General features: G+C 38.3%; 1 protein-coding gene and 1 long non-coding RNA gene across 10 annotated transcripts in view; one reads left to right on the top strand and one right to left on the bottom strand.

The window, feature by feature from the left end:
- Nucleotides 1-407: 407 nt before the first annotated feature.
- Nucleotides 408-4,818, bottom strand: LOC116781148. 2 transcript variants are annotated; one of them, XR_004354781.1, is made up of 5 exons: nucleotides 4,684-4,818; nucleotides 4,363-4,431; nucleotides 3,717-4,242; nucleotides 2,168-2,236; nucleotides 408-1,898 (listed from the first exon to the last, which is right to left on the bottom strand). It is a non-coding gene; the product is annotated as an uncharacterized LOC116781148 (long non-coding RNA). The 2 variants fall into 2 exon arrangements; XR_004354780.1 differs by having other exon boundaries at nucleotides 4,363-4,818.
- Nucleotides 4,819-6,490: 1,672 nt separating this feature from the next.
- Nucleotides 6,491-27,930, top strand: part of KDM4C (lysine demethylase 4C) — a 257,803-nt gene continuing 236,363 nt past the window's right edge. For 5 of the 8 annotated variants that reach the window (XR_004354389.1, XR_004354390.1, XM_032674844.1 and 2 more), the window contains exons 1-3: nucleotides 6,491-6,577; nucleotides 12,117-12,188; nucleotides 23,829-23,993. Coding sequence is in view for 6 of the 8 variants with exons in the window: in XM_032674844.1 (XP_032530735.1) it covers nucleotides 23,850-23,993 (144 nt within the window). In the remaining 2 variants the exon portion in view is untranslated. Of the gene's footprint in view, nucleotides 6,578-12,116; nucleotides 12,189-23,563; nucleotides 23,584-23,828; nucleotides 23,994-27,930 lie in introns of those variants that run through there. The other 3 variants (XM_032674845.1, XM_032674847.1, XM_032674846.1) reach the window with 3 other exon arrangements.

The following is a 27,930-nucleotide window of genomic DNA, read 5'->3' on the forward strand; positions in this document are numbered from 1 at the left end:
GAAAATAATACATGGAATGGGTATACAGAAATTGAATAAGAAAAACTAATGAACATGACAGAACAAAAAGACCAGAAAAAAGATTGTCAGGAGTGTTTACAAAGTATTTACAATGTATCCTTCTACTGGATGTGTTTTCTTTTATATATTTCAATCATATTTATCAGTCTGCAATTAGTATTTATTGCATTACTGATTTTAGTATTTTCCATTTACCAAAGTCATTTAGTGCATTTTTAATGGAGTCAAAAAATACCAAGATAAGAATACTCATCTGCATGTCAGAAACTTTACTGGTTTAATCCTTGTTTGATTCCAGTACAGCAAATGCTATTCCTCATTGTTTTACAGCCAGAACAAACAACATTAAAAAAAAATCAGTTACGTGTCAGGTGACTTAAGAATATTTTTTTACTTCTTCTGGTACTCTGATGTTGAAGCTTTTCATATACCACTATTAATGGATGTGTCTGAGCACAAGAAAGGCTGCATCAAATTAAATCATGTATGAGGCCAAAAACATATTCATCTTCAAGCGCTGCTTTGTTGATATGTTCGAAGATCTTTAAGGGTTCTGAACTCATGTTGCTTCTCAAAACCATGACAGCATCAGTTATTTGAATTTCATAAAAATAAAATACATTAAAAAAATCCTTTGTAAGGAGTCTTAGACTTCTATAGTGAAAATAAAGCAATCAAATTGTGGACTATCAAATGAATACCACGTCAAAATTTATTTTGATGTTTAGTTACACTACAAAATTCTTAATACTCTCAAAATGATGAATTATTAAAACTTCAAATATACGAAGATTCATCCATTTCATGTTAATTCTGACTACTGACAAATCACAACTTTCTTACTAAAGGATTCTACATATGTAAGCTGTAGTTAACTACAAAGTTTTACTATACGTTTACTTATATTAGCTTTGAACTCCTTTGTGTCTCCCTATAAGATACTACAGTGTAGAATTAAAGTGAAAAGTGTGACAACTCCTGGTTAGTACAATTTGCATTTAATTTCCAGTGTCTGAAGAGTTTAAACCCTTTGCAAATTCTAGAAAATAGTATTCTGAGGCAAAGCTTTGGGCTGTATACACTTGGTAATTTTCCCTTTTACTTGTTCTGTGACCTGAAGGTAGAGTTATTTGAAATACTTCCTGTATTATTACATAAAGGGGTTCTAAGGATGGTATCCTGCAGTCAGTATTTGCCCAGTTAGTGTCTACTGTTCCCTCTCTGCTGCTCTGTTACCTTTCTTGGGCAGAGACACACTCTTCAAGACAAAAATGAAAAAATCTCTCTCATTCACCTGCTCAGTTAGAAAGGACAGAAAGGACTGAATACATTTCTGAATGAGGGCTTTACAAAGGGATGTAGTTAATTTTTCTCAGTTCAGCCCCGAAATTGGACAAATGCAAAAAAAAAGAAAAAAAAAAAAGGGACAGTGATGGTTAAATGCCACTTGTTTGCAGGCTCATGTTTGTCAGAGTCTGGGTGGATTCAGAGGACAGTTTACAGAGATTTAATTTACGGTTTAAACACAAGCAGTTTGATTACTGGTAGCCAATCCTTACTGTCTTGCTTTTGCTGCAGTCTAAGCAGATTAGTCTTTTTTTGTGTGTGGAAGAAAGACAACTTAACTGCTTCTGGACGAGACAAAAAGAAGATAAAGACTGCCACCTATTGCATTACGAAATAAAGCACAGTTTCTGCATACAGGAAGACAACATGCTGGCAACCCAGTGACTGAAAAAAAACCCCGAACTAACAAGGCAGAACTTTCTCCTCTATGAGCTGCTTAATGCTTTAAAGTAGATTTCTTTTCTTCTGACTGTCCTGAGTTCAGCGTGGTAGCCGTCTCTATCACTTTTCCAATAAAAAGGTTTTGGTTCCTGTAACATATAACTTTTTATCTAAGTGTGATGCATCTTGGCTCTATGCCTAATTTATAAATTGAAAGACTTTTCTACATTCAGTGAATATTAGCATCAACAAATCAAATTCATTGAAGGTATAAAATACCTAGGTGAGGTATTTAGTTACAAGATGTATTTGCATCCTTTTCAGGGTAAGTTTATGTACATGAATTCTTTTATTTATTTACAGGGGAGGCAAGAAATAATTCTGTGTTCTTTGTCCTTGTCTGAATATTCATCTTTACCTTGTCATCATCATGGAATTGTCTTTTACGCATATAAAACTACTGAAGCCCAGTAAAATCACATGGGTGCTGAAAAGAAAAATGGGCAGATATTGTGAAAATTTTGACCTAGAACACTATTAAATATAGGTCAGTCAACAAAGTGTACTGAAAGGAATACAACTTCATTTACACAGAGGGGAGACAAGGTGACCTGATTACATACTGTTAATTTTTCATTCCTTTCACACTACAGTACAAACAAGACTCTTGACCATCTGTCGAGTACTACTGGAAATCAGCCTACATTTTTCATAAAACTGACAGCAAGAACACAACAAAAGAAAAATCTAGTGTCACCAAATAATGAGCCTTTGACTGCTCAGCTGAACTGTCTGGGAGGCCAAACTTGGGCCTCAGAGACTTGAAGTCCTGAGTAGACTTGCAATGCACTGTTCCAGCCCTATTGCACTGCAGAGCCAATATGGCATAACCTCTCTATTTTACCCTGATATTTTTTGAGCAGAAAAAGCTATTGGCTGAAATTAACACTGTCTGCATAGGTAAGTTTTTTAATGAAAGTCATTCATATTAAATACCATAAGGTTTCCTCTATGTTTAATATAAAATGTCAAGAATAAATATATTAAAAACAAATAATCTGAATTCCCAACTTGAAAGTTCTATTTATGATTATCTAGTGTGGCCTTTGTAAGAGATGCATAGATATTCTGTGAATTTCTCCATCAAGCCAGTAAGTTCTGAGACAAAGTACTCAAAGACTTTTGACCTGGATATAATGACACTATCAGAAGGACGCTATCTACCAACTATATGCCTGGGTAAACTAACTCCCTATTTGTCCTGTTAGAGTTTTTCCTGTTCATCATTCCCAGTTTAAATATGCTTAACTTCATGTCACAGAAATGTTTAACTGCTACAAAGTTCCATGAGTGAATGAATTCCCATAACACTAAAAGTTAGAAGCTTATATATTGCTACAAAATTTTTAAAACATGATGAAAAAGATGTAAAAACTGACAAGTTAAAGAAAAAAAAGTTGTTTCTTCTGTTATATAAGATTGCCAAACTGTATAGTATTAATGAAACATATAGGCTACAGAAATTTTCGGTCAGTATTACATTGAAAGAGCCAGCACTCATGCCCTGATTTATAGCTCAATGCAGGATAACAGAATTTGCAGCAACCTGCACAGCCTAGACAATTGTATCAGGAATAGGGCAAAATCTGTCTCATTGCCAACAGCTTCTCTGCCCTGGGCCGTAAGTGCGCTTTTGGTTTTTTTCTGGTATTTGCTGCCATCTCATGTATTTTAAGAAGTACTGCAGTGGAATTCTAGAAGTGAATGTTTTATACCTCAGAAGTATGCTACTGCAATGTTAAACAAATATGTTACTTAAAATTCTGGAAAGGTTTTTGTTATTGCTACATGATATTGAAGTAACCTATACTCAAAACCAAAATGAAATATTCTGCACCAATCTGGGTGAAATAACATGTGAAATAACCAGTTTTCAGCTTCTCAGTGTATGAAAGACATTGACATACTTCCAGACTTCCAGGAGAAGGCCACAAGATTGTCAGGGGCTGGAGAATATCACCAATGAGGAGCGACTGAAGGAGCTAGGTTTGTTCAGCTTTAAGAGGACGAGGCTTCAGGGTGACCTTATTGCTATCCACCATTAATTACCCAGTGGGAGGGCATAGAAAAGATGCGGCCTAAGCAGCTCTTCTTTGCAAGCTGCTTCTCTTGAGAGCTTACAGTGCTGTGATGTTATCTTGCAGACAACTGCAATAACAAAGTCTCCAAGACATGGAAAAAGATTCACTGTCTCTGGCAGACACAGGATTGAAACTTGGACCACACTATCCGACTCTTTGGAAAAACACAGTGATAGGACAAGACAAACACATTAACTGCAATAGAGGAAATTCAGGGTATATTAAGGAAAAAAGGAAAAAAGTTTTCACCATGAGTGGTAAAACACTGAAACAGGGACCCAGAGGTGTCATGGAAGACAAACTTGCAACTGAAACAGATGTCAGCTCCTCAAATCAGGAATGCATTGTGACTCTGAGAAAGGAGGAGAAAGAGAGAATACACACTATCACACAGCAGAAAGGCCATTTTTTGGTCAGAATGTTGTGCTGCCTAGATATTGCATCACCATAAAACGCAAGTAAGGGAACTTACAGGTTACATCCTTTTCTCTTGGTGCTTGTGGTCACGTGACCAGGGTTTTTGTTAGTAGCCAACACTAACCTAAAGACATAGTCCAAAACATAAAAGGCAGGAATAAAGTGCAGAAAAGCTTACTTAAACCTCAGTAAGAAGAAGATTCTTCATGCCAGCTAGAACCTGTCAGCAAACTAACAGGTGCTTTGAGATGAACCCACTAAAGGTGATCAGTGAGTGCTGAAAGCACTGTGCCAGAGCAACTTAATAAAGCCAAAATATTGATCTATTAAACATGCATAACTACATAACTACTCTGAAGAAGGCCAGTGTTCTTACTTCCATCTATCAATACAGAAATACTGAGGTACTGGCTTTGAAAAATGATGTCAAGGCATAATTTTCCATAGCCACAGCACGATGAGGATTAATGCTCTCAGGCTATTCATGTGCACCCTCAGTCCACTCCTTGGGACTGCTGAGCCAGTGGCACTGACACGTGTATGCTTTGGCAATACTGTAATACACTCCAGGCACTTAAGGGCCTCACAAAGACTTGTTACCTGAAAGAAGAACAGATGAGGAGAGGTGCTGACTCAACACTTTCAAGAGTTACTGCTCTACTTTTTCTTATACAAGTACTTACCTTGAGTCTTAGAGATCACATCTGAAAACAATGCAAAATCATCAATCTTTTGTGCTTTGTATATGAATCATCAAGGAGAAGACAAACTGAATGAGAAACTACAGTAATATGCACTGTTTTCCTGTAAGCATTAAACAAACATTAACACGCTTCACCTGCCAAAGGCTTGACCAAGAAGGCAAAAAACTCAGTTTCTCCTGTTCATATTCAGTGAAACAAAATTTCTTTCCTTAGGCAGATGAAGATGACTCATTTTAGACACTGCTGGACATAGCAGTGCCATACAGAGATATTCAGAGATACAATTGCATGAGCATTCTTAACCAGTAGTAGTTTTCAAGTGACAAAAAACCATGAATGTGTCTGAGCACAGCACAGTTATAGCATTAGACATGTTCCTTTAAAAAAAAATCCCAAAAAATTTTGGTATTTTCAGGTTTCTTTAATATTGAAAATGGTTTTGGTGCTCAAAGATATACTGAAGTATAAAGACTTTTTTAACATAGTAGGTATTCTTGAAGAAGGACTGAAAAGGACTTGTTTTTCAGTTATCTTTTGGTCTCTTTTCACTATTTTCTTCAACATAGCAACCAGAAGCCTAAATGAAAGATTAAGAGCGATTACTAATGAGAAGAAAAGTCAAAGCATACCACACAGTGATTAAACCACAGACTGATTTATTTTATCAACAATCTGAACAGTCAAAATTATACTGTACCATGGCACTTCAGAACATAAACACAAACACATTGAGCATTTTGGGCCTTTGTCACCAAAAGCAACATTAGTTTTGCAAACAAAATCACTTTCATACAGCAGTACTGACTGATACGGGACATGGCGTTTCAAAGGAGATTAATTAGGATAACCAAGTCGACCTTGCAGCATGCTCTAACGGATTCACCATTCCTATGGACTTGAAAGGTCCTGCCTGTTCAGCGTTACTGAGGTTATAGTAGAAGGAACTTGGCATGAATTTGTTCACAGGAAGTGATCAGGCATTGGAACGGACTGCCCAGAGAAGTGGTGGAGTCACAGGCCCTGGAGGTGTTAAGGAAGGACGCGATGTGGCACTTAGTGCCTTGGTCTAGTTGACGCGGTGGTGTTCGGTCATAGGCTGGACTCGACGATTTCAGGTCGTTTCCAACCCAACTGATCCCGTGATTCTGTCATAGACCGACTTTGCTCGGAAGCTTCGGGCTTGTGTTTCCGCCGGCTCCGTTGCGGCGGGTGCGGCGGCGGGGGAAGCGCACAGGTGGCTCAGCGCGGCGGGGGAAGCGCCCAGGTCGCTGTGCGGCGGGCGGGCCCTCTGTGGCTCTGCCGTGCCGCCCGCGCCGGGGCGGGTGGGAAGCACGCGCCCCTCCTCGCCGTTCCGCCCGGAAGCACCCGCGGCACCGCCCGCGCGCTCCCGGCACGTGACGCGGGCCGCTCCGCGGGTCACGTGGCGGGTCCCCCGCGCGCGCGCGCGAGCGCTCCGGCAGCTGTCATCGCGAGGCCGGGACAGCGCCGGCCCGGGCGGGGACCCGCGCGCGCCGCGACCGGCCCGACCTGCGGCGGCTGCTGCCCGCTGGAGCCTCTCCGGGACAGGTGCGGGCCGGGCGTGCGGGAGCATTGCGGGGCTGCGGAGGCCGGGCCGGAGCGCGGGTTCCCCGCCGAGGCAGCGCCGACCGGGCCTGGGGCGGGGGCGCGGGGGGAGCGGCCCAGGTGCTCCCCGGGGAACGCGGGACCTCCCGCGGCCGGTACGGAGAGTCCGCCGGGGGCTCCGGCCCCCAGCGATGGGTGGTGGCTGCGGCCGAGGCGGGGGAAGCGAAAGCGCAGGTGTGGGAACGGCAGGTCTCGCGTTCCCGGGGGGGTCGGGCGGCTTCCCTGCGTGTGGGACCTGTGTGGACGGAGCGAAACACAGCGTTACTTCTCTCCGTGTCCTTCGGTGCTGTGTTGAAATTACTGTGGACTTTTCTTACAGTCTGTTTTTCGTACAGCTCGTTCGTTCCTGCACGTCGCTAGGACTTTGAAGCTGTGCGCTGAGTAAAACGCTCAGTTAAGCGCCGGTTCCACGTGTGCGTGTGTCTGTGGTTATAGTGCTACACGCTTTCGCAACTGGTTTTGGGATCAGGGCTCTATGCCACCTTAGTAATCTTCTCTTAATGACGTTAGTGGATTTTAGCTGACAATCTGAAATGTGAAGTGCATGCAAAAAATTATTCCTGATAGCTTAACTGTATTAGGAAAAATACTGGACGTCCACGTGTTTGTTAAAAAATGATACTAGCTCGGAGAGTAAACAACATATATTTTTTACGTTTTTAAACTACATTTTTGCAGATTTATGATTCCTGCACTATAGTTATCTGCTGTAGCAAGGGAAGTTACCTGGTGGCTACTAAACGAGCACATTTTAAGCTGAAACGTTTTCCACAAGAATAAAACTTTCTAGCAGCGTAATACAGGCTATTTTTGTGACTCTACAATGGGGGGTTTATTTTTGTGTCCGTGATATAACATTTGTCTTGGGCTTTATCCTTATTTTTCCTTGAACTGTGATAGCTAACTGATTGCATTGCTACAGGTACCTTCCAAACACAAGAAAATGGAAAACACAAGCATGATTTCCTTTTCAGTAGTTGAAATGATAGTAAATTGAACCACTGCCCCTCATGCTTATCTTTCTCTCGGCTTCAGTTTGGAGTGGTGTTGGTGCTACTGATTGCTGGCAGCTGATGGTTTTCTATTAACTAAGTGCAGATACAGATGTGTATAAAAGCAATTTCCTTTCCAGGGACTGACCCAGGAAACAAGAGGTATCATCCAAATACGTGGACATGAGCTGTTGGATTAGGATGTAGATGAGGGAAAAATCTTTAGTCAGTATTGGTTTTGAAAAGTCATTTGTTTTGGTCTCTTTTTTTTTTTTTTTGAATGGTAAATATGATGAAATGGAAAAGAATTAAAATCCTGTAAGTTTAAGTCCTTAATTATTGACGGGTATTGTATGCAGAGTTTTGTATCTCTTGACTTGATTTCTAAAAAATCAGTTAAATAGTTCTTCACTAAATCTGAGTGCACCGTCACCAGTGATTCAAATCAGAAAATTATGTTGTCAACTTCTAATTATTAGAGTATTCCTAAGGTATTAGTAGGAGATACAGTACTTAGTAAAAAATATGATTTTATATGCAACTTTTTAAAAAAATACTGAATTCAGTAGATGTAAGCCTTTCTGAGTTTAAACAGCTCTAGGTTGGTCTCCTTCTTAGTTCTGCAGTTAATTCAGTTATTTACTAACTATATTCTTAGGCCTCTTTTGCTAAGATATGTTTCATCAGCATGATGCTGAATAGAACATGAATGGGATTTGTGGTGGTGTCAGTTTTGGTCAAATATGTTTTATAAAGTTCATATCTTTATCTTACTATCCTCAGTGTAAATTAGAAAATCCCACCCTAATACTTAATTTTGGTCCACATGAAACCGTATTACTGTAATTCTGTTAATACAAGATATTTTCAAGTTCCCTAAATGATTGCAGGAATCATTCAAAAGGTGATGTCCTGAAATGTTAAGATTTTAGTACTTATCTAGTAAAAAATCTCCATAGTCATTTGATAGCTTGATATTTCATATCTCAAAATGAACAAGTGATGTGTTGAGTTCTTTTCTTGATTTTCTTTTAGATTCACAGGCAGACCCATAGGATATTTTGAACGTGCGCAGTATTTTTTACTTGCAGGATAGCAGTTGTTGTGTAATCAAATCACGTAATGAAGGTGTCAGTAAGAATTTGCTCATCCAAAGTCCAGAATGTGTTATAGACTCTTATTGTAGTTTTGATTTATGAAAACTTAGTATTTACTTCAGGTTTCTTGGATGCCAGTGTGTGTCATAAAAAATTCTTCTGTAGGCTTGCACTTTCCTCCAATCTGTTCAAAATGTGGATTGGCACATAGTGGTTGAGTTGTTGGCTTTGTCATATTGCTGAGTTATGCAAATACTCATTTTTATCCTTAATTCTTTTTACATCTAACATTTGTGGGACAGTATACCCTGAAAACTGAGGACAATATGAATAAAAAAGGATTCAAAAACTTGTCAAGATTCAAATTTAAGATGTTAAAATTGAAAGATTTAAAGTTCAAAACACATCTCCGTGAAAACTGATTATTGAAAAAATATCAGTGTCTAATCAGTTTCATTTTCTGATTTTCAGACATGGTAGGATAATTCAGATACAGATATTAAGGGAAAATTTTACAAACAAAATGCATTCCAGTTCCTTTGTGACATTTCTGCCTGTAAAAGGTGGAGTCACTCAATGGGAGCTGTTGGGATTTAGCTCATTAGACCTGTGATTTCCCGCTGGGTTTTGTCTGATAAAATTAAAAGGCCAGTTACTAGCCGGTAGCTTGTCTGTAAGAAGACCTAGATAAGTACTTCTGTTCATGGTAGATGTTGTATGACAAAAATTACTGTGCTGAGACAGGTTTTATTTAATTTTCAGAGTTTATTTTGTTGATTAAAACAATGTGTAAGTTGCTAAAATGGTAAATGAACCTATGGCTTTGGAGGTGGATAAATTGTTTATAATCATAAACTGGTTTGAAAAAAAAGAGTAATTTTGATTTAAAATTAAAATAGGGGAAATGTGTAGAAGTCTGCTAACTGCGCTACTAATAAAGGCATAGAAATTAAGAAGTGTAAGAAACTCCCTAGGTTTTAGGAATCAAACTCTTCATGTTTGGTTGGATTCAATGATGTATATGGAGTACTTGATTTGAATCAGTGATGATAAATATTTCAAAACTGACATCAGTAAAAATCTCTAAAATTTGGGAAATTATTAATTAATAATAAAAGAAAAGCTTTTTCTTAACTGATTTGTTGCCTTCAAGGTTGTAGGTATGGCTTATATTTGAGTTGGTGAAACTTCTAAACTCACAATGTTCTTTTGTTGTCCCTGTGGAAATCTCCTTTGGATTTACTGAGATATACAAATCTTTGCAGAACTGTAGAATCATAGAATATCCTGATTTGGAGGGGACCCACAAGGATCATTGAGTCCAACTCCTGGCCCTGCACAGGACACCCCAAGAATCACACTGTGTGCCTGAGAGCATTGTCTAAAAGCTCCTTGAACTCTGCAAGGCTTGGTGCTGTGGCCACTTCCCCGGGGAGCCTGTTCCAGTGCCCAGCCACCTCCCCTGATGCAGCTTCATGGCATTCCCTTGGGTTGAAAAGGATATATATGTTTTGATGTTAAGGAGTTGTGAAATCCAAGATAAAACAGTATCTTTTGGGAGGAGACCTGAAAAAGCAGTTAATTACATGCCATATAGTTAGGAAGATTTTTTTGAGAAATGTGTATTGGCAGAAATGACAGACCTAGTACTGCATTTTCTATCCCCATGAATATTACAGACTGCATTAGCAATGAATATTTTTCTGAACTTTTGGGTACTTGTAAATTAGCCCTTGGAAAACTGAGAGCTAGGCCGAACCACTGTCCAGACTCTGTGAGGGCGGCACCCAGATACGATAGTATTGTTACACCATTGTGTGAATTCATGGTTTACTTGCATCTTGAATAGTGCTTGCAGCTTTAATATCCATTTCCCATGACTAAAAATAATTTACTGGAACTGATAAAGATCCAGAAATAGGATACAATGATGATCAGAAATGTGGAATGGATTTTCTGTGGTGAGACTAGAAGTTTTCAGCTTGGAAGAGATTCACTGCATGAGACCATGGTAGAGATCTGTAAGTCATGTGTGGTCAGAAAGCAGTTTGATAACTATTCCCAGTGTGCACATGAGATATCAGATAAAACTAAAATGCGAAACACTCAAAATATACAGAGGAAGATACATCACCTAGCATATTGTTGATTGTAGAGTGCTATCTCATGAGATGTTTTGGATACTAAAGGCCTACAAAGGTTCAGAATTATGGGGAAAAAATCATCAAACTCCACCAAATGCGAGTAATATCTGCTGCACCTAAGGACTCCTTGATATATACATTGCTGAAGAATTAGATGGTATTCTGGAAAAGTAAATTATAAGCTACTCCTACACTTACTATTTACTAGATGTCTACTGTTAGCAGCTGTGGAAGCTTGATAGATCTGACTTGCTGTGGCTGAAGCCTGTGACAGGCTCCTTCCGACTAGGACTATGGGTTTCATACGTGCGTTTGCATTAAAAAGAAAGATGGGTGGGACAGGGCAGCCTGCGGATAAGGCCTAGAATCCGATCAGACAATGGGTACAATGCAAGGCATTATGCAACCCATCGTGCAGGCCATCATGCAAGTTCTACTGCTGGAGCCAGGTGCTGTCTTGGTGTTGAATTATGCTAAAGCCAGCCAGGTTCACCAGGCTTCAGATACACATCCTGGTTTTTGAAGCAGGATTTGACAGATAAGCTGGTCACTGGCCTGTAAATCTGTGACTACCAGTCCATCACTTTATAACTATAAAAGCTCAGTCCATCTTTCGCTGGCAGACTCTTCCACATACTTTCTTGAAGTGTGGAGCTTTTCCCTTGAAGCAAGGACGCATATTCATGGTTACTCCCCAGGGATTAAGAGAAATCTGCCAGCTATCTTGTATTGTGAATTATATCAAATCTACTTAATGGTTGTTTCTTTTGCTAGCTTTGATACAGTTACTTTAATATAATTGCCTTGTTACAGTGCCCTATACCCCTTTATGTTATATGATGCCTCACTAGAAGGTTTTTAGCTTTTACACTGTGTGATACATAATTTTGATTAAGATCTTTTGTCTGTTCAGTTGTCATAGTAAATAACTCATTTTATATAAATATATCCGTTTTGCCGTTATTAAAAACCTGTAGGACAAAATGATTTAATCACACCTCTAATTCTTTAAATTGAAACCATTGACACAGTCTGAGGCTAAGATAGGATTGATTAAGCTGCACCTAAAACCTTCTCTGAGAAGAAGTTTAGAAAGCAAGGAAGTCCTTTCTGTACCTCCTGACTGTACAGCAGGGCTTTTTTAATAACTTGTCTAAGCCTTCCACTCTCTCCTGTGACAATGGGTTGCAAATAAAAATAAGAAAAGTACTTTTTCTATCTGTTTTTTTCTTCTTGTCCTTTGTCCTAGATCAGTTATTTCAAGATGTTTTTCATGCTGTGAGCCTGGTGTGGGAGAAGAATATCTGTGGAATGAATTCAGGTAATTTTTCAGTTCAGTATTTATGGGTTCGAATTAGGCCATTTTTATATTTTTGCAATATTTTTTCTGTAAGTCTAGTACCAAATACAGAAATGCAAACTAGAAATGAGGTTTGCAAACTACTCAGAGCTTTATAGTAAAATTGAGGTGGTTTCAGGAGCTTCAGATTATGATTACCTACCCGGATTCCTGGTTTCTTAAGTTTTTATAGTCTATTAACATCGTCAATGCTCCTAACATATTAAAACTTAATTGATTCTTCCTGATAATGGTGGATGTCTGAGGAATGCATACCTAATTATGAGATTTGGCCTCATCTCACAAATACAAAACTCTGTGTCCCGTATATTTCTTTTATGAGTTAATACAACCTAATAATCTAATTGACAGATTTGGAATTTCTGGTAGATAGGATCTCTTTCAAAGCCAAGTACATAAAATAGGCAGATATAATTCGCTTGCACATTTACTGTGATTAAAGGAATAATTCAAACATAACTGTGCAAAACCAAATTACATTGAGAATTAACTGTTTGCATGCTTGGTAATAGTTGAACATGCAAACTGTGCTTTTATGTTTTCAATTACCTAAAAGTAATTCCTATAGCTAATCATGGGCCGTGCATTCATGTAGTATCTTGCATCTTTGAATTAACTTTGTCAAACAATATGGGGAGTTGCATGGTACCTACTTAGAGATTATACTAAAAGCTTTAAAAATGATATAAGAAAATGCAGAAGTGAATCTACCCTGGCGTGTTTACCTGTGTTGTAGATAAAATTGCTGCTTAGACTATTGTAGATTAAGGCATGGTTTCCTACTAGTTTCTTTTCCAGCTCTTGCAGAGATGGTAGTACAAACATCTTTATTTTGCAAAACAGGGTATGCAAACAGGAGGTTACAGGAGCTAATCATAATTTTCTTCACATTTTGTCAATAAAGTGTTTTTATTGAATGATTCCTAAAAAATGGCAGCTAGTACTTCATAATGCGAATGTTTATCTTGTATTTTTTTTGGTTTGAAAACTTTTGTATCTGACAACTGCTTTCAGATATATTACTTCGTGTTTTTCAGATCAGCCTCAAGAAAAATGTTGTGGCTTTTTGTGCATGCCTTTCTGTGGACAAAGTTATTTTCTTGTTATTAGCTGTTTAAAAAAAAATTCTCAGAGTTAATTCTTCCTCAAATGCTTGTTATCCCATAGTTAGCATGGTTGAAAATTTGCAACAAAAGAAAAAGGGAAGAATGTGTGTTTTACCTAATTTATCTGTGGGAAGCAATGACCTTCAGAGATTTGATCTCTTCCTTCTTTTTCTCTTTTACTGGAGCTTGCTTTGTGTGATTTGTTTAATTTGGATTGCTGAGTAAAGGTTGTGGATGTTGATATTTTATGTATTAGAACACACTGAAATAATAAATAATCTTATCTTTCAAAATATGAGCACGACACAGGTATGACACGAGTGGTCTGTAGTTACTTAGCACTTTGCCATGTTAGCTAATAATTTTGTATATAGTGCAGTAGACAGAACTGGCTGTGCTTTTCTGCCTTTCTTGTTCAGCAGTGCTTTCAGTAGAGGGGCCAAAGTGGGCAGTCGAGAGATGCCTCCCACAAAGCATCTTTGGAAGAAATAATTTGTCAATATTTTGTCTTGTGTCTTAAAGTCAGAAAGTTTTGGTTACCTGCTGTTGATGGGTGAATCTCAAAGTACTGGTTTGTTCATCTTACACTAGAAGGAAAAAGAAACGATACTGTAATACTGAAAGTTGGTTTCACGTAGTGAAGGCTGCAGGTTTTTGCGCATTTTAACCAACTGCAAACTAATTAACACATGCTGTTTTTCTAGTGTCTTTCATTCTGGCTTAGTATTTTCTATTTTTGTGAATTGGCGTTATGCTTGTAATTTGATTAAACACAATTGCTAGTTTTCTGTGATAGATATCAAATAAATGGAACTTGGAAGATGTTTTCCAATTCTGGGAATAATGTATTCTATGTTCTTCCGAGGGTGTGGAGAATTCTGCATCAAAGAACAGTGTTTAACAGATAACTCTTCCACCAATACATTTTATTTAGTATTTTGACACCTTTAACAGTATGGCAAGTTGTAGGGATTACAAAAACCTGTTCGATGTTTTGGCAGGGGAGACTTGAAATTGTAGCTGTCTGGTACTAATTTGGATAGTTAAACTTCAGTTGACTGTGGTATGGTATAGAAGTTCTTCTCTTTTCTTAGGATACAGAAGAAACAGTTCTGTAGATTCTGCACTTAGCAAACAATCATGCAGAATACAATGTGTAATCAAGCATGTAATATGGTACACTTCTGTTCTGCAGTATCAGATCTGCTATGTTTATACAGGCTATGCTGTTCAAATATTACAGGAGTTATTTAAAAAGCACTTTTCCCTGTCATCATAAGTGGTGAAATGTGTTTGCATCTTGGATTATGTAAAGAATTGTAGCATTAATTAGATTTCATCTTGATGTATCTGAGCTTTTCTAGCGTTGAACTCTGGTGTTTCGGTTTACATTCAGTAGGTTTCTTGGGCCATTTACTGGCATAGATGTGGATGGCTGAACTTTGCTGACCTCACGTTTTCACTGCTGTAGTATTAAGACAAATATAGTATTATTATACTCCTGGCTGATGATTTGAGGGTTTGAACAAGGCCTTACAAAGGCTGTAAACTCTTTAAAAGGAGGATCAGGTTCTTTAACTGAGCTACTGGCTTTTTAGCTGGCAACTTTGACAAACTACATGCTTGTATTTTATCTAATTTTTGAGTTCTTTAATCAGATATCTTTCAAGACATAGGCAAACTACTTGGTCACCAAGAAATTGAAGCTTTAGGGACAGGCTTTGCAGTTTATTGGATCAGGTTCATAGCTTGGGCTTGTTTGGCTAGAGCTTTCCCATGATTAGCTAAAAAAGTTTCTTCCAGTGTTAGCAAAGTACTAATGCATGCTAATTTGAGTGGAATATATAATTTATTTACATTGCCCTCTGCTTTTCTAGATAGTAATGGGCATTTTTTTCAAGTGCAGTACTGTCTTGCAAGGGGACAGAAAATGACTGATTACAATGCTGGTATTAGGGATTTAAAATAACTGTAAAATTTCCCTGTGTATGTATTACTTGTCTTCCTATTTCATAATGTGCAACCTAAATGGGCATATTGCCCATTTATTTTTATAACTTGGTGTTTACTAATGTCTTGCACATTTTCATTGTGTAGTAGTAAACAAAAACTCTGAACGTTTTATTTCTCAGGTTGTACAGCTTTGTAATATCAGAAAATAAGTAGTTATGCATACACCTCAGTGTAATAGTTGAGTCAGTGATAGTGTGATTGCAGTGTGGATTTTACATTAGAATGGCCTCTTAGTAGTTATGCTCTTGTCTGCAAAAGGACCTCTGAAAGCCTCTTAACTCTTAAACTCAACTGTACATTATGCTCTCTTGTCTTAATGATTTGATTAGGGTATAACTGAATTTTTGCATGTGAGAAAAAGAACAAAAGTAGGCACTGTTTGGAGAAAGTATATAGGATTCTTGAATTCCAAAAAGTCCTTGAGAGAATTACGTATTGTGTTAGAAGTTAAGAGAATTTAATTGTAAGGCCAACATTTTCTGGATGATTTGTTTTTTGTGGTAAATTTAAAACCTGTAACTCAGTACTGATGCTTTCTGTTTCAGATTGGCGTTTGTAATGAACAAATGCAATAATTGAATGTGAAATGAATTTAAGAAGTTCCCACTGATAGATCGTAGTTGTAAGGGTGTTATATTACTAAGAAATCTTAAAATGAGTAGCAGCATCTAATAAATGGACTTCTAGCATAACAATTACTGCATAGCCTTTATGATCTTTCTGCCTCTTACACTAAGGATGCTATATAGTAGAAACTCTTCAAGGCATGTTTGTGCAAAGACTGTGCTTATCAAAGAGCAATTTTACGCAATACGTTAATGAAAAGCACTTTTTACTGTGGAAGAAGAGTAATAGAGGAACACGGACTGGACAGTTTATTTGCACCAAAACAAGCTGACTGGTCTGTGTCGTCATTGCTTAGGGGCCTAAGATGCATGGAAGCAGGTAGATAAAAGATCCTGTGAAATACAGGATTTGTATTTTTCATACTACAGTGAAGCTGGGCAAAAATTCTGCCTTTCCAATGCTGTACCTGTGTTCATGATGAGTTGAAAGTTATTCTACTTGTGATAGATTGAACTTCATCACCATACAATTCAGTTATATGCTTGCATCTTGTCTTAATTCCAAAGAAGCAGAATAATAATTTTGTTAGTATATTTGCAAACAGGATTTTAGGAATCTAGTGGCCAGAGAAGATGATGTGTGATTGTGGAAGCTAACATGAGTAAATCACTGGTTATTAATTTGATTAACAATCTTTAACTTAATTGCTTCATTGTGGCTAGATGCTAGAATATATTCAGTTTGTTTGGTACATTCCTGTTTTTAAAGCAACTCAACTATTAAAACTGGTATGTTTTGTTGAGATGTTTTAGTTAAGAGGAATGTTTATCATACCAATTCATGTCATAATAAGCTTGTTGTGGCTGGTGCTTGAAATCAGACACTGGTCAAAATCATCTTGCAGCTTTTCTGGTAGCTGAACTACTTGGATATGTCTTTTTCTTGTCTTACTGCTTTGCAGAAGGAACGTAGGAAGTCAGATGTATTTCAGACTTACACTGCTTCAACTTAGACAAATTTAATTCCAAAGGAGATAGAGCATCAGGTTTGTTGGAACACATCCAGGCACTGTTGTTTCTTATGTTCTGCACCTATAGGCAAAACTAGGACAACAAGGTTGATATTAGGTTTCCTTTTGACACTGGCTTTCTATATGGACGATTTAATTTAATAAGTTTACATAGCAACTGATTAACTTAATTGGTAAATCAATATATGGAAATGCTTTTGGAAATGGGCATCATCTGTGATGTAGTGGAAGGTGATATAGGTTGTATCTGTCACTGTGTGCTTGTATGAGTTGGCAGAATTAATATTAATTTGTGACTAACTTTGTGTTTAGCTGTGCAGCTGCAGTGTTTAACTTACAGCAGTAGGCGGGAATAGTTTAGAATCAGAGAACTGTGGAGATTGGAAGGGATGTCTGAAGATCATCCTGTCCAATCTCCCTGCACAAAGCAGGCTCAGCTGCAATGGATTGTTCAGAAAGTGTTGAACTGGCGTTCTGTTTTAGGAATAGTGCTCCCAATTCAGTGTTCTCACCGAGACTCTCTGAACCACATGCCTCTCTCTCGCTCCCTTTTCCCCGCCCCCTTCCCACTACTGTGGGAAGGAGTTGAGAATTGAAGGTATAAAAGGTGAAAATCACAGGTTGAGATAAGAATAATTTATTGGAAACGGAAATGAGATAAGAAACCAAACAGTAAGGCAACAATATTACTAACAAAAATGTACAGAAAGAGAAAATTATTCACATGCAAAAAATACTCACTGTAATGCTCACAATAAACGAATACCGATGGTCTTCCCCCACCACTGGTTTTCTCACGGGAGGGAACCCCTTATTCCTGGAAGAGGGTCCCTTTCCTCTGCCCCTGGCAATGACTTGAGGTGGTATTGAATACCATCTGGGTCCTGGCCATGCCACCTCCCAGCTACTGCAAAAAAATTAACCCCATCCTGGCCGGAACCAGGACAACTGGCTTTTGAATATCTCCAAGGAGGGACACTCCACAGCCTCTCTGAGCGACCTCATCCAGTGTATGACCACCCTCACAGTGAGAAACTGTTTTCTGATATTCAGATGGAATTTCTTCTGTTTCAGTTTGTGCCAGTTGCCATTTGTCTTGTGTCCTGATTTTGTCTGGGAGAGAGTTAATTTTTTCTTAGCTGGTACAGTGCTGTGTTTTGGATTCAATGTGAAAATAATGCTGATAAACACATTGATGTTTTGGTTGTTGCCAAGCAGTGCTTACCCTAAGTCAAGGATTTTTCAGTGTCTCATGCTTTTCAAGTGAGGAGCTGAATGAAAACCTGGAAGGGAGCTGACCAGGACAGCTGATCTGAACTGCCAAAGGGATATTCCATAGCATGAAATATCATGCCAGTATATAAACTGGGAGAGTTACTCTGAAGAGTGGCTGACTGTGGTTTGGGCACAGGTTTGGCATCAATCAGGAGATGGTGAGCAACTGTATTGTGCATCACTTGTTTTTCTTAGGCTTTCTCTATGTCTCTCTGTGACGATAATAAAAGTAAATTTTGCTTTGTTTCAATTAAGCTGTTCTGATCTCAACCCATGAGTTTTACTCTGTTCCCTGATTCTCCTCCTGGGTAAGTGAACGATGGTACTTAGTTGCAGGTTGGGGTTAAACCATGACATCCATTGTTGGGCAGGAAGGATTGAGATAATCAGAGATCTGACCGAGTGTGTTGAAACAAAGGTGTTATGAGCAATTAATTGTATTGGTTTAATAGTTGCTGGTTACAATGTTGATTTATTTGCTATGAGAGCTGTTGTGCTTGTTCTCAGAGGTGTGTTATGTAATTACTTGAAGTATGTGTTCCTTGTGGTGCTGTTTGTCCTGCAGGGGCCTTAGCTAAGATTATAATTTGGGTGTACTCTGTAGTATTGGCTTATGATGTGAGTGTTGTGGGTTGGGAAACTAATCTGGTATATGTATTCAGTATTGCAGTCACCTCTGTACTTTGGGAGTCATCTACTGGGCATGATGAATAATCATGCCTTTGACCTTTTCTCCAATTTATGGGGGAGGTATCTTCCTACATTTTTTTTCCTTCTTTCCTTCCTTCTCGTAAAGGCTTCTTAAAGTAGCATTTAAGAATTTTAAAGATTTTGGAATATCTTTTGAATACCCTTGAAACCAATCTGGTCCTTTTGCTAGGAGCCAGCATGTTACTGCATATGGTTTAGGTCTTGTTTAAGGTTACACATGTTTAAGAATATCACCCAGTAATCTGCCCCAAGGCTGGATGGTTATGAGTGACAGGGTGGGATGGTGTGGGCAAGTGCCTGGGACAGTGGGACACCTCCAGTGTTTAGGAGCTTCACCTCTGAATAAGTGCAAAACCCAGAAAAAAAATAGTAAAATATTTAGAAGAGATGATTTATCACTCTAGAAGTTTCAGAGAGACCCAGATGTGCTGGGGCCCGGCCCAGGCTGACCGAACCCTGTTCACCAGTGCTCAGTTCTGGTGGTAGGGAAGGGGAAGATCTCCAGGTCTGACAACAGAGCAACAGCCTCGGAGGTGCTCCAACCCTGGTGATAAGCCAACATGTGCTGGTGTCAGTTGCCCATGTACAGAAAAATAAATGCATGTGAAAGTCACCTTGTAAAACAGCTTTAGTAAAGGAGGGCGAGGTGTGCAAAGAGGGTGAAGCACCAGGAACATTGTGGCAGCCATTATCAGGGCTATCACAGGAACGGGAGGAAGAGACAAAAGAGGTAACTGTTCTATCCTTCAGTGAGCTGCAGGAGATATGAAACTATTTCAACTGTTGTCTCAGTGCATGTATTGCCACCTGGCTGCTCCGATGCTGGAAAATTGGGGCTAGCAGTTTGGAATTAAAAGGTAAGAAAACCAAGCAACTGGGAAACTTGTTGTCTTCTGATCCACAGTTAATTTAGTTTCCAGTGGGTTAAAACGTGACATCTTGTCACTTGTCACGACTGAAGAAAACCTGCTTCCCTCTTTCGCAGTCATCCACTGGTGAGACCACTTCTGGAGTGCTCCATCTACATCTGCAGTCCTCAGCACAGGGAGGACATTGACCCATTGGAGCAAGTCCAGAGGAGGGCCATGAAGATGATTAGAGGGATGGAACTCCTCTGCTGTGAGGAAAGACTAGAAGAATTGCGATTGTTCAGCCTAGAGAAGAAAAGGCTCTGTGATGACCTTTTTGTGACCCTTCAGTACCTGGAAGGGGCTACAGGAAAGCTGGAGAGAGACTTTTTACAAGGGTGTGTAGTGATAGGAAAAGACGGAATGACTGAAAGGATGTAATTTTAGATTGGATATTAGGAAGAAACTTATCTACTGAGGGTGGTGAGGCACTGGAACAGGGTGCCTTAGAGGGGTTGTGGGCTCCCCATCCCTTTAAGTTTCCAAGACCAAGTTGGATAGGGCTCTGAGCAACTTGATCTAGTGGGTGGCATCCCTGCCCCTGGCAGGGAGGTTAAAACTAAATGACCTTTGAGGTTACTTCCAACCCAAGACATTCTATGGTTCTGTGATTCTGTGGTCTGATTAGGTGTTTATACACATAGATAAGAACCTTCTCTTCTCTAGGCTGAATCATCCCAGCTCTCTGAGCCTGCCTTCATGAGGGAGATGCTCCAGTCCGTTTGTCATAGTCATGGTGCTTTTTGTTCCATGCTTGCTAGCTCCATATTGTACTTGTATTGGGAAGCCCAAAACTAGGCACAACACTCTGGGCATGCCCTCACCAGTGCTGAATAAAAGGGAAGGATCACCTTAATTTATCTGCTATCAGCCTCCCTCCCGGTGCAGCCCAGGACACAGTTAACCACATCTGCTTCATGGGAATGTTGCTGGCTTGTGTTCCATTTGGTGTCCAAAACTCCCAAAGGCCTTTTCAGCAAAGCTGCTTTCCAGCCTTCAACCTCCATCATGTACCCCGTATGCCTGGGATTGTTCCTTTCCAAGTGTGGGACTGCACTTCCTCTTGTTGAGCTTCACAAGGTTCCTGCCAGCCCAATTTCTCCAGCCTGTCAGGGTCCCTCTGGATGGCAGCATGACCCACTGGCCTATCAGCCAATCTTCTTGTGTAGTATTGTTTACAAGTACCACATTGAATTAAGCAGAAATAGTTGCTCTGATAAGGCTTAGACATGTCTGAGAGATGTTGCAGTAGTGAGACAACAATTCAGTTATTGGTTAACTGAAAATAATTCCAACTGTTATTGTTTGCAGCATACTCCCTCTCCCCATTAAAGTTAGTGCATTTAGAATCCTTGGCTTGGTTTGGGAATGCTAGATTTGGTACTAGGCAGGTAAGTCCTTTCTGTTCATTAAAGCAAAGAATATTAGCGACGTAGAAGACAAATTCATAAGCGGATGCTCAAGTAATTTGCTTTATAAGAAAAACCAAACCAAGCAACAATAGAATAACTCTTCTATGCCCCCCTCTTCCCTCTCCTTCATTTCCCCTTCTCCCTCCTCTTCCCCTGCAAAGTGCCCCAGAACCTCACTGACACTATTGCAGAATACAGAAAGAATTAAAGGAAGGATTTTTACCTATGTGCTATGATGAAATAACTACTGAGTGCTGGCTGTCTTGTTTACAGTCAGTGGAATGGATTGAAAGATGTAAAATGGTGAATAACGGAGGACTATTAATTTTTTTCACAGTGAAGAAATACCAAAGGGTTTGGTTGTTGGAGGGAGGTGTGTGTGTATGTGTATTTCAGTGATGTATATACTTATTTAATATATTTAAGGTGAAAGCCTAAAAGGTGATTTGGTAAAGGGAAGGCACATATCCTGTTTGATTACATTTCCAGTGTCACTTTACTGTGAGTGAACCATTACAAATAGTAAACACTCTCTATTGGGCTTTGCAGCGAAGGAAAACATAGCTTCACCTTTGATCATAAATCCAAGTTTCATTTTCCTGGGACTGGTCATATCAGCAAGATTATATGTGGAACTTCAATAGATGGGAATAAATAAAGGATGTATTGTATACAAGCCAGCTGTTTACTACTGAGGGAAGCTATCTCACACATGTCAAGGTGTATTTGTCTATATGGACTTGGTAATTTAAATGCAAAAGTACCCTCAAATTAAAGTGGTACTGATTTTTGGAATGGGAAAGTGTCATGATTTAACCCCAGATTGCAAAGGAGTCACTTCCCACCCCACCTCCAGTGGGGAGAATTGGAAAAACAAAGTAAAACTTGTGGATTGAGATAAGAACAGTTTAATAATTGAAACAAAATAAAATATACTACTGTCAATTACAATGAAAAGTAGAGAGAGAGGAACAAGTGATGCTCACAGTTGCCCACCATCTGCTGAGTGATGCCCAGCCCGTCCCCAGGCAGCTCTTGGCCCGTCATGGCCAAATCCCCAGTTTATATACTGGGCATGGCGTTCTACGGCATGGAGTAACCCAGTTGGAATGTGGTGTCCCAGCCATGCTCCTTCCCTGTGTCTTCTGTACCTGCTCACTCTCATGGCATGGGAAGCCTTGATTCAGAGTAAGCAGTGCTTAGCAACAACCGAAACATCATGTTATCAACTCTATTCTCATACTGAATGCAAAACCGTAGCACTGTGCCAGCTGTCAGGAAGAAGATTAACTCTATCTCAACCAAAAGCTGGACACACAGTTGCAGCAGTCTAGTTAATTTAAATTCAAACAGGGATGGAATATAGTGTAGGGAGGGGAATAGGATGTTGCTGAATATGTGAATGTGGGTAAAGAAATGCAATTAATTGCTAAGAATGGAAAGTGATATGCTGGGTGAATTTGGGACGCGAAATGAGAGGAAAAATAAAGATCCAAAAAGCAGACTAAATTTTGAAATACTCATAGGACCATGAAGCGTGGAAAGACGTAAAGGCATCTTATCTTGCACACACAGCTTTCTTGTGCAGTGATTCATACATAGCTAGAAGAGACATGAAGCTAATGAAATTAGCGACTAATACACTGACGTACAAGCAAAGTGTATGGTTACAGTGTGTGGCATAAAAAAAGATGGTTGCATGCATTTTGCAGATGTAGAAAATGAGGGAATGAATTATGTGTTCAGAAAAGCAAAATCAGTAAAAAGCTAGTCACAGCTGAGTTATTTGTATTCTGGGATGAGCTTTTTTGTAAGATTAATGAAGAGTTTGGTGAACAGTAGATTACACATGGTGATATATACCTGGAAATTGCAACACCTTCTGAAGATAATGTATGTCTGTCAGTTGCCTAAAGATCAGTCCTTTCATGAGTACTATATCTTGGTATGAAATAGAAATATGACTTTTTTTAGTCATCCTCAGTGTAGAAATGGAAATAAGAGGAAATGCTGATTTTATGTGTATCACTTGCGGACTGTTTTCTGCTGCAGAGCTTTCAGAGAATGAGGAGTACTGTATAGTCTTGTTGTTAAAGTGCTAATGTGAGACCTAGGAGATACAGTGCTTTTTCTCTGTATTTACAGTGTGAGTGGGAAAGTGCATAGTTGCTCTTTACCATTTACTAAATGGTAATAAGTGATATTTTATCAAAAATGTGGTTTTGTTACTCTAGATTGTGCCTGTGTAATGTAATTCTCTAGATAGGGAGCATCCAGATGGATCTACACAGAAGATGCCAGGTTAACTTGAGAAAACATGCTGTATAAATAGAGGTATGGACTGAACTGTGTACATATCACTTACAACAGAGTTTGTGCTGGGTAAAAGCTGAGTATTCTTAAAAGAGTAAAGTGAAAAAGTAAATATTTGGTTTGTGCCTTTTATACTAGCTTGGGCAGATGATTTTAGAAGCTTTTTTTCATGTCTGAAACCAAGTAGGTTGAATCTCAGAATTTGTTTTACAGATTATACTCTACAGTGTATGTAATTTTTTTCTTTTTTTTTTCTTTGTTTAAAGCTGGATTGAAAGTGAATCAGAATGGCTGCTGTCATCTCGGGTAGTCCTCCGAACCCAAGCTGCAAAATCATGACTTTTAGGCCTTCAATGGATGAATTCAGGGAATTCAACAAATACTTAGCGTACATGGAATCACAGGGTGCTCATAGGGCTGGAGTTGCAAAGGTAAACATCCGTAACATAGAAGGAAGATTGATCCTAATACCTGTTCTCCTAGTATTTGTATTTTGCTGATTACAATTCCTGACCTTTTTAGTTTTTAACATTCTAAATGATTTTCATGAATAGGTGCTGATTTGTTACTGTTTTAAGAAAGAGTCTTTCAGTATCTCCGATGTTTTGTGCAGACTAATGAAGATGATGTATACTGTTTTCTAACTGTTAATTGTTTACAAGTTTACAGTAGCAAAATAGGATCTCATTTTGTGTAGATTTAAACTAGTTTTTGTCAAATCGTAACTAAACAGGTAGTTGACAGTGTAAATTAAAGTAATCTTGAACAGGTGTTGAACTTGATCTTTTAGGGTTATTTACTGGAGCAAATAATCCCAATACAGTCAATAGTGACATATGTGAGGCACTGTTTAAATGGAAATAGTTTTCTTTTTAAGGGTGATCAGGTTATCTCTTTATTAATGAGCATTGGAGGGACACTATCTGCGATTGTATTGCCCACTGAACGTGTGCACATCCAGGGCCTTACAGCAGGTGTCCCTCCCCTCACAGAGAGTGATTGTCAGAGGTTAAGTCTGATGTAATTTAGTGATACATCACAAAAGTGTTTACACTGTATCTGTTTTGCTGCCTTTCAAACCAGCAGCACCCGGTGCAGGTCCAGAAGTACTAGCTTAATTATTTTAAGTGCTTAGTGAGGATAGCCTCTCCATCACTGGGTTTTTAAGCAAATGTTGCATAGTCAAGACATTTAGAATGTGAGAGAAGAGAAACAAGACTTGCAATTCTTGGTTTTCCCCTGCCCACTCCCTCATCCTGCTTCCTGTAAAGCAAAGCAAAACTGAACTCCTAACACTTTGGAAACCTTTTATGTTATTTGATTTTTTTTTTTTTATTTCTGAGGATAGAGTACACACTGGTCATAGTCTCAAACTCTTCTCTGCAAACAGAAGTAGAAATTTGATAAATAGACAACAGTGGAAAGTCTGAGCTGAATTTTTCCTATATTCAGCTGTCTGTATTATGGAACCTATTTGTTTGTGTGGGGATGAACTATTGCACTCCTTTCATTTTGAACAGTAGATTTCAAATGCATTGTAGTGACATCATCTTACTTTCTTGAATAGCATCTCTTGCTCATTTTAGTCTGACAGTTACTTGCTATGTATTACTACTTTGTCTTGAGAATTCTGAGTTCTGTTTTTCACTATATTTTGATATATCTCAAAAGAATTCATAAATAAAAATAAACCAACTAAATATTTTTTAAAACAAATCTTATTAAGTGAATAATTCATGCTGCAAAGGGATATTTTCTGGGTTTTGGAAATTAATTTTACATTTTTTTTCTGTTTTGATACTAATATAAAATTACCTTACAAAGAACCTAATTCTTCTGAAGTCTAGCATGTACAAGCTGAAGTATTAATGTGAAGAGAATAACAACTATCAGAAGAACTATATGCATATGCAGAAACAGTAATTTAACTTCTGAACAGAGAACACAATCAGAATAGGTGTATCCAACACTTTAGGTTAAATGTGAAGGTGTAAGGGGAGCAGACCTGTTACCTGTGTAGGAGAATATGTGTATGTAAACAGGGATAAAATTACTGTAAGGCTTGCACGTATTGGAGGAGGGAGGGACTATGGGAAATAAAACATTAAAAAAACCACAACAACCCCGTAAGTTCCTAATACTATGTCTGGAACAAGTGATTAAGGTACTGGATAAACAGTATTGGCAAAAAAATCACCATTAGGCTTTTGAAAGTCTGGAATGAGCTTTAAGCATAAAAAAAAAAATCTATTTTAGTCTTACTGTTACAGAGGGTCCAAGATTCGGAAAACAAGGACTGGAAAGAATGGAACAAATGAAAACCAAGGCACACTGATAGATTAGTTGGTCTTTACTGGAATAAGAATTGTTTTGAAGTCTCAAAGTGAATTTATATAGAGCAAAATAGTTAAATTAATTTTCAGTCACATCGGCAAGTAGAAAAGTAATTTTGGAATATTATGCTGAAAATAGATATTGACAAATGCAAGAAAACCAATTTTCAGAGGAATTGGGGAGAAGTAGTTACATAGAAATAGTAGCCAGTGCCATTCAGAGTCAGATGTACAACAGGAGATTACCAGTATATGAAAGAGGATTTAACAGAAATGTACGCGTTGAGAGCACTCTGCAGTAACCTCAGTAGTACTAAAGTGCTGTCTTCATGGAGGAGGCTGATATAACTAAGACATCCCTATCTAAATCTGAATGCATATCACACTACATGATACTAGACAGTATTAATATGCTTAAGATCTTTGATAAATAAATAAGTAAATGAGAAAGTCTTACCTTAGGTTTTTCCTTTTTCATATTTGAGCTTTCAAAAGCTTGATTGATGAATTTGATCTAAGTTGCTTCCGTTGAATAAATCTAACTTGCCTGACTTTGAAGAGGTTATTTTTACTAAAGGGAATATGTAGAGGCTTCAGTGGGCCAGGTCATAGAGATCTGGTCATTATTTCCAGCTCTTACACTGTCTAATGCCTGTCACTTTGGACATGATATTTTAACATTTTCAGTCCTTGTCCTAATCTTTGTTAGAAAATGCAAATTCTTTGGGCAGGAGCTCTATTTTTATTTTCTTTTAAAGTGGTACTTTGCTTATTGGTCCCCAGAGAATAATTCACTTAGCTCTAACCAGTACACTAATTACAACAGCAATAAACATGCTCCAGTTAGCTGGAAGGAGATACTTTGAACCTGTATTCACAAAAATATTTTTATTGCTTAAAACACACTGACCTTGAATTAAGTAAGATAATGCAAATATTGCTTTTCAGTATTCTTATAGTTGAACCAAACCTACAACATTATGCTTAATAATCATGAAAATGGAAATCTCTGTGCACGTATTTGATTTCTATGCATATATTCTGGATGCATGACTTCTCAATGCATCAAACTAACTTCATACTAACATTCTGTATTTTGTTGATGTGCATATAATTTAAGATTTCTGTGAAAGAAGTAAGTAGGAATTACAAGATGATTCGCTTACTTTTTTTCTCTAAAAGCAATCAACTTGCTAAGCAGTCCCTGTACAGCGGAAGTCCTATGGAAGCTGAGAAGGAAAAAAGGAAAAGAGGGAATTGCATTTGTGTAAAAACTGGATAAAAATGCCTATTTATGTTTGAATTAAAAACTTTAGGTTTGGAAGTGTGTTGCTTTCTTAAAACTTTTCTTCAGCTTGATGTTTGTCCTTTGCTTTATGCTTGTTAGCGCAAATGGTCTTGACTGGATTTCTTTGAGGAATAAACTGTTTGAGTACATTAGCATTACAGTTTGCCCACTTGTGACTTGTGAAAAGTTGATTTGAGCATGGCGGAAAAGAGTGAATATAATGAGTGATTCAAAAAACATGGCATTGAGCCTTTGGACAAGTAAAAGTTCAAAACAAAAACCAGACCAAAAATATATATATGAAAATTTTCTGTTCCTGTGTTTTATAAGTGATGCAGTTAACATCTAGAGAGTTATCTGTTTTCAGGTAAAATAATACATGCAAAGAATGTTCAAAATTACACAGCCCTGTTAAAGAACACTGGTGTTACTACAGTCTTCTCTGAAATTCTTAGTGACTTTATAGCTAACACTTTAGAATCTGCTGAGTAGTTCTCATAGACTGTGAGCAATTTTGTGGTACTTGAAATAAATATGTTAACTTTACAATTGGTAAATCTGCACATAGCTTTAATCTTCAATTATGAGGATTAAATCATGTAATTATAAAAGCTAATATATCTAAATTAGTGCAAACTCTTACTATAACAGAGTTGCATCCCACAGTGTTATGGGGAGTGAGTTGCACAGACTCTCAAATCTTAAGGTCTCTAAAATAGCTGTACTTTTTTCACTTTTCAGTAAAAA

This window comes from Chiroxiphia lanceolata, chromosome Z, assembly GCF_009829145.1.
Source record: "Chiroxiphia lanceolata isolate bChiLan1 chromosome Z, bChiLan1.pri, whole genome shotgun sequence".
Classification (NCBI taxonomy): domain Eukaryota; kingdom Metazoa; phylum Chordata; class Aves; order Passeriformes; family Pipridae; genus Chiroxiphia; species Chiroxiphia lanceolata.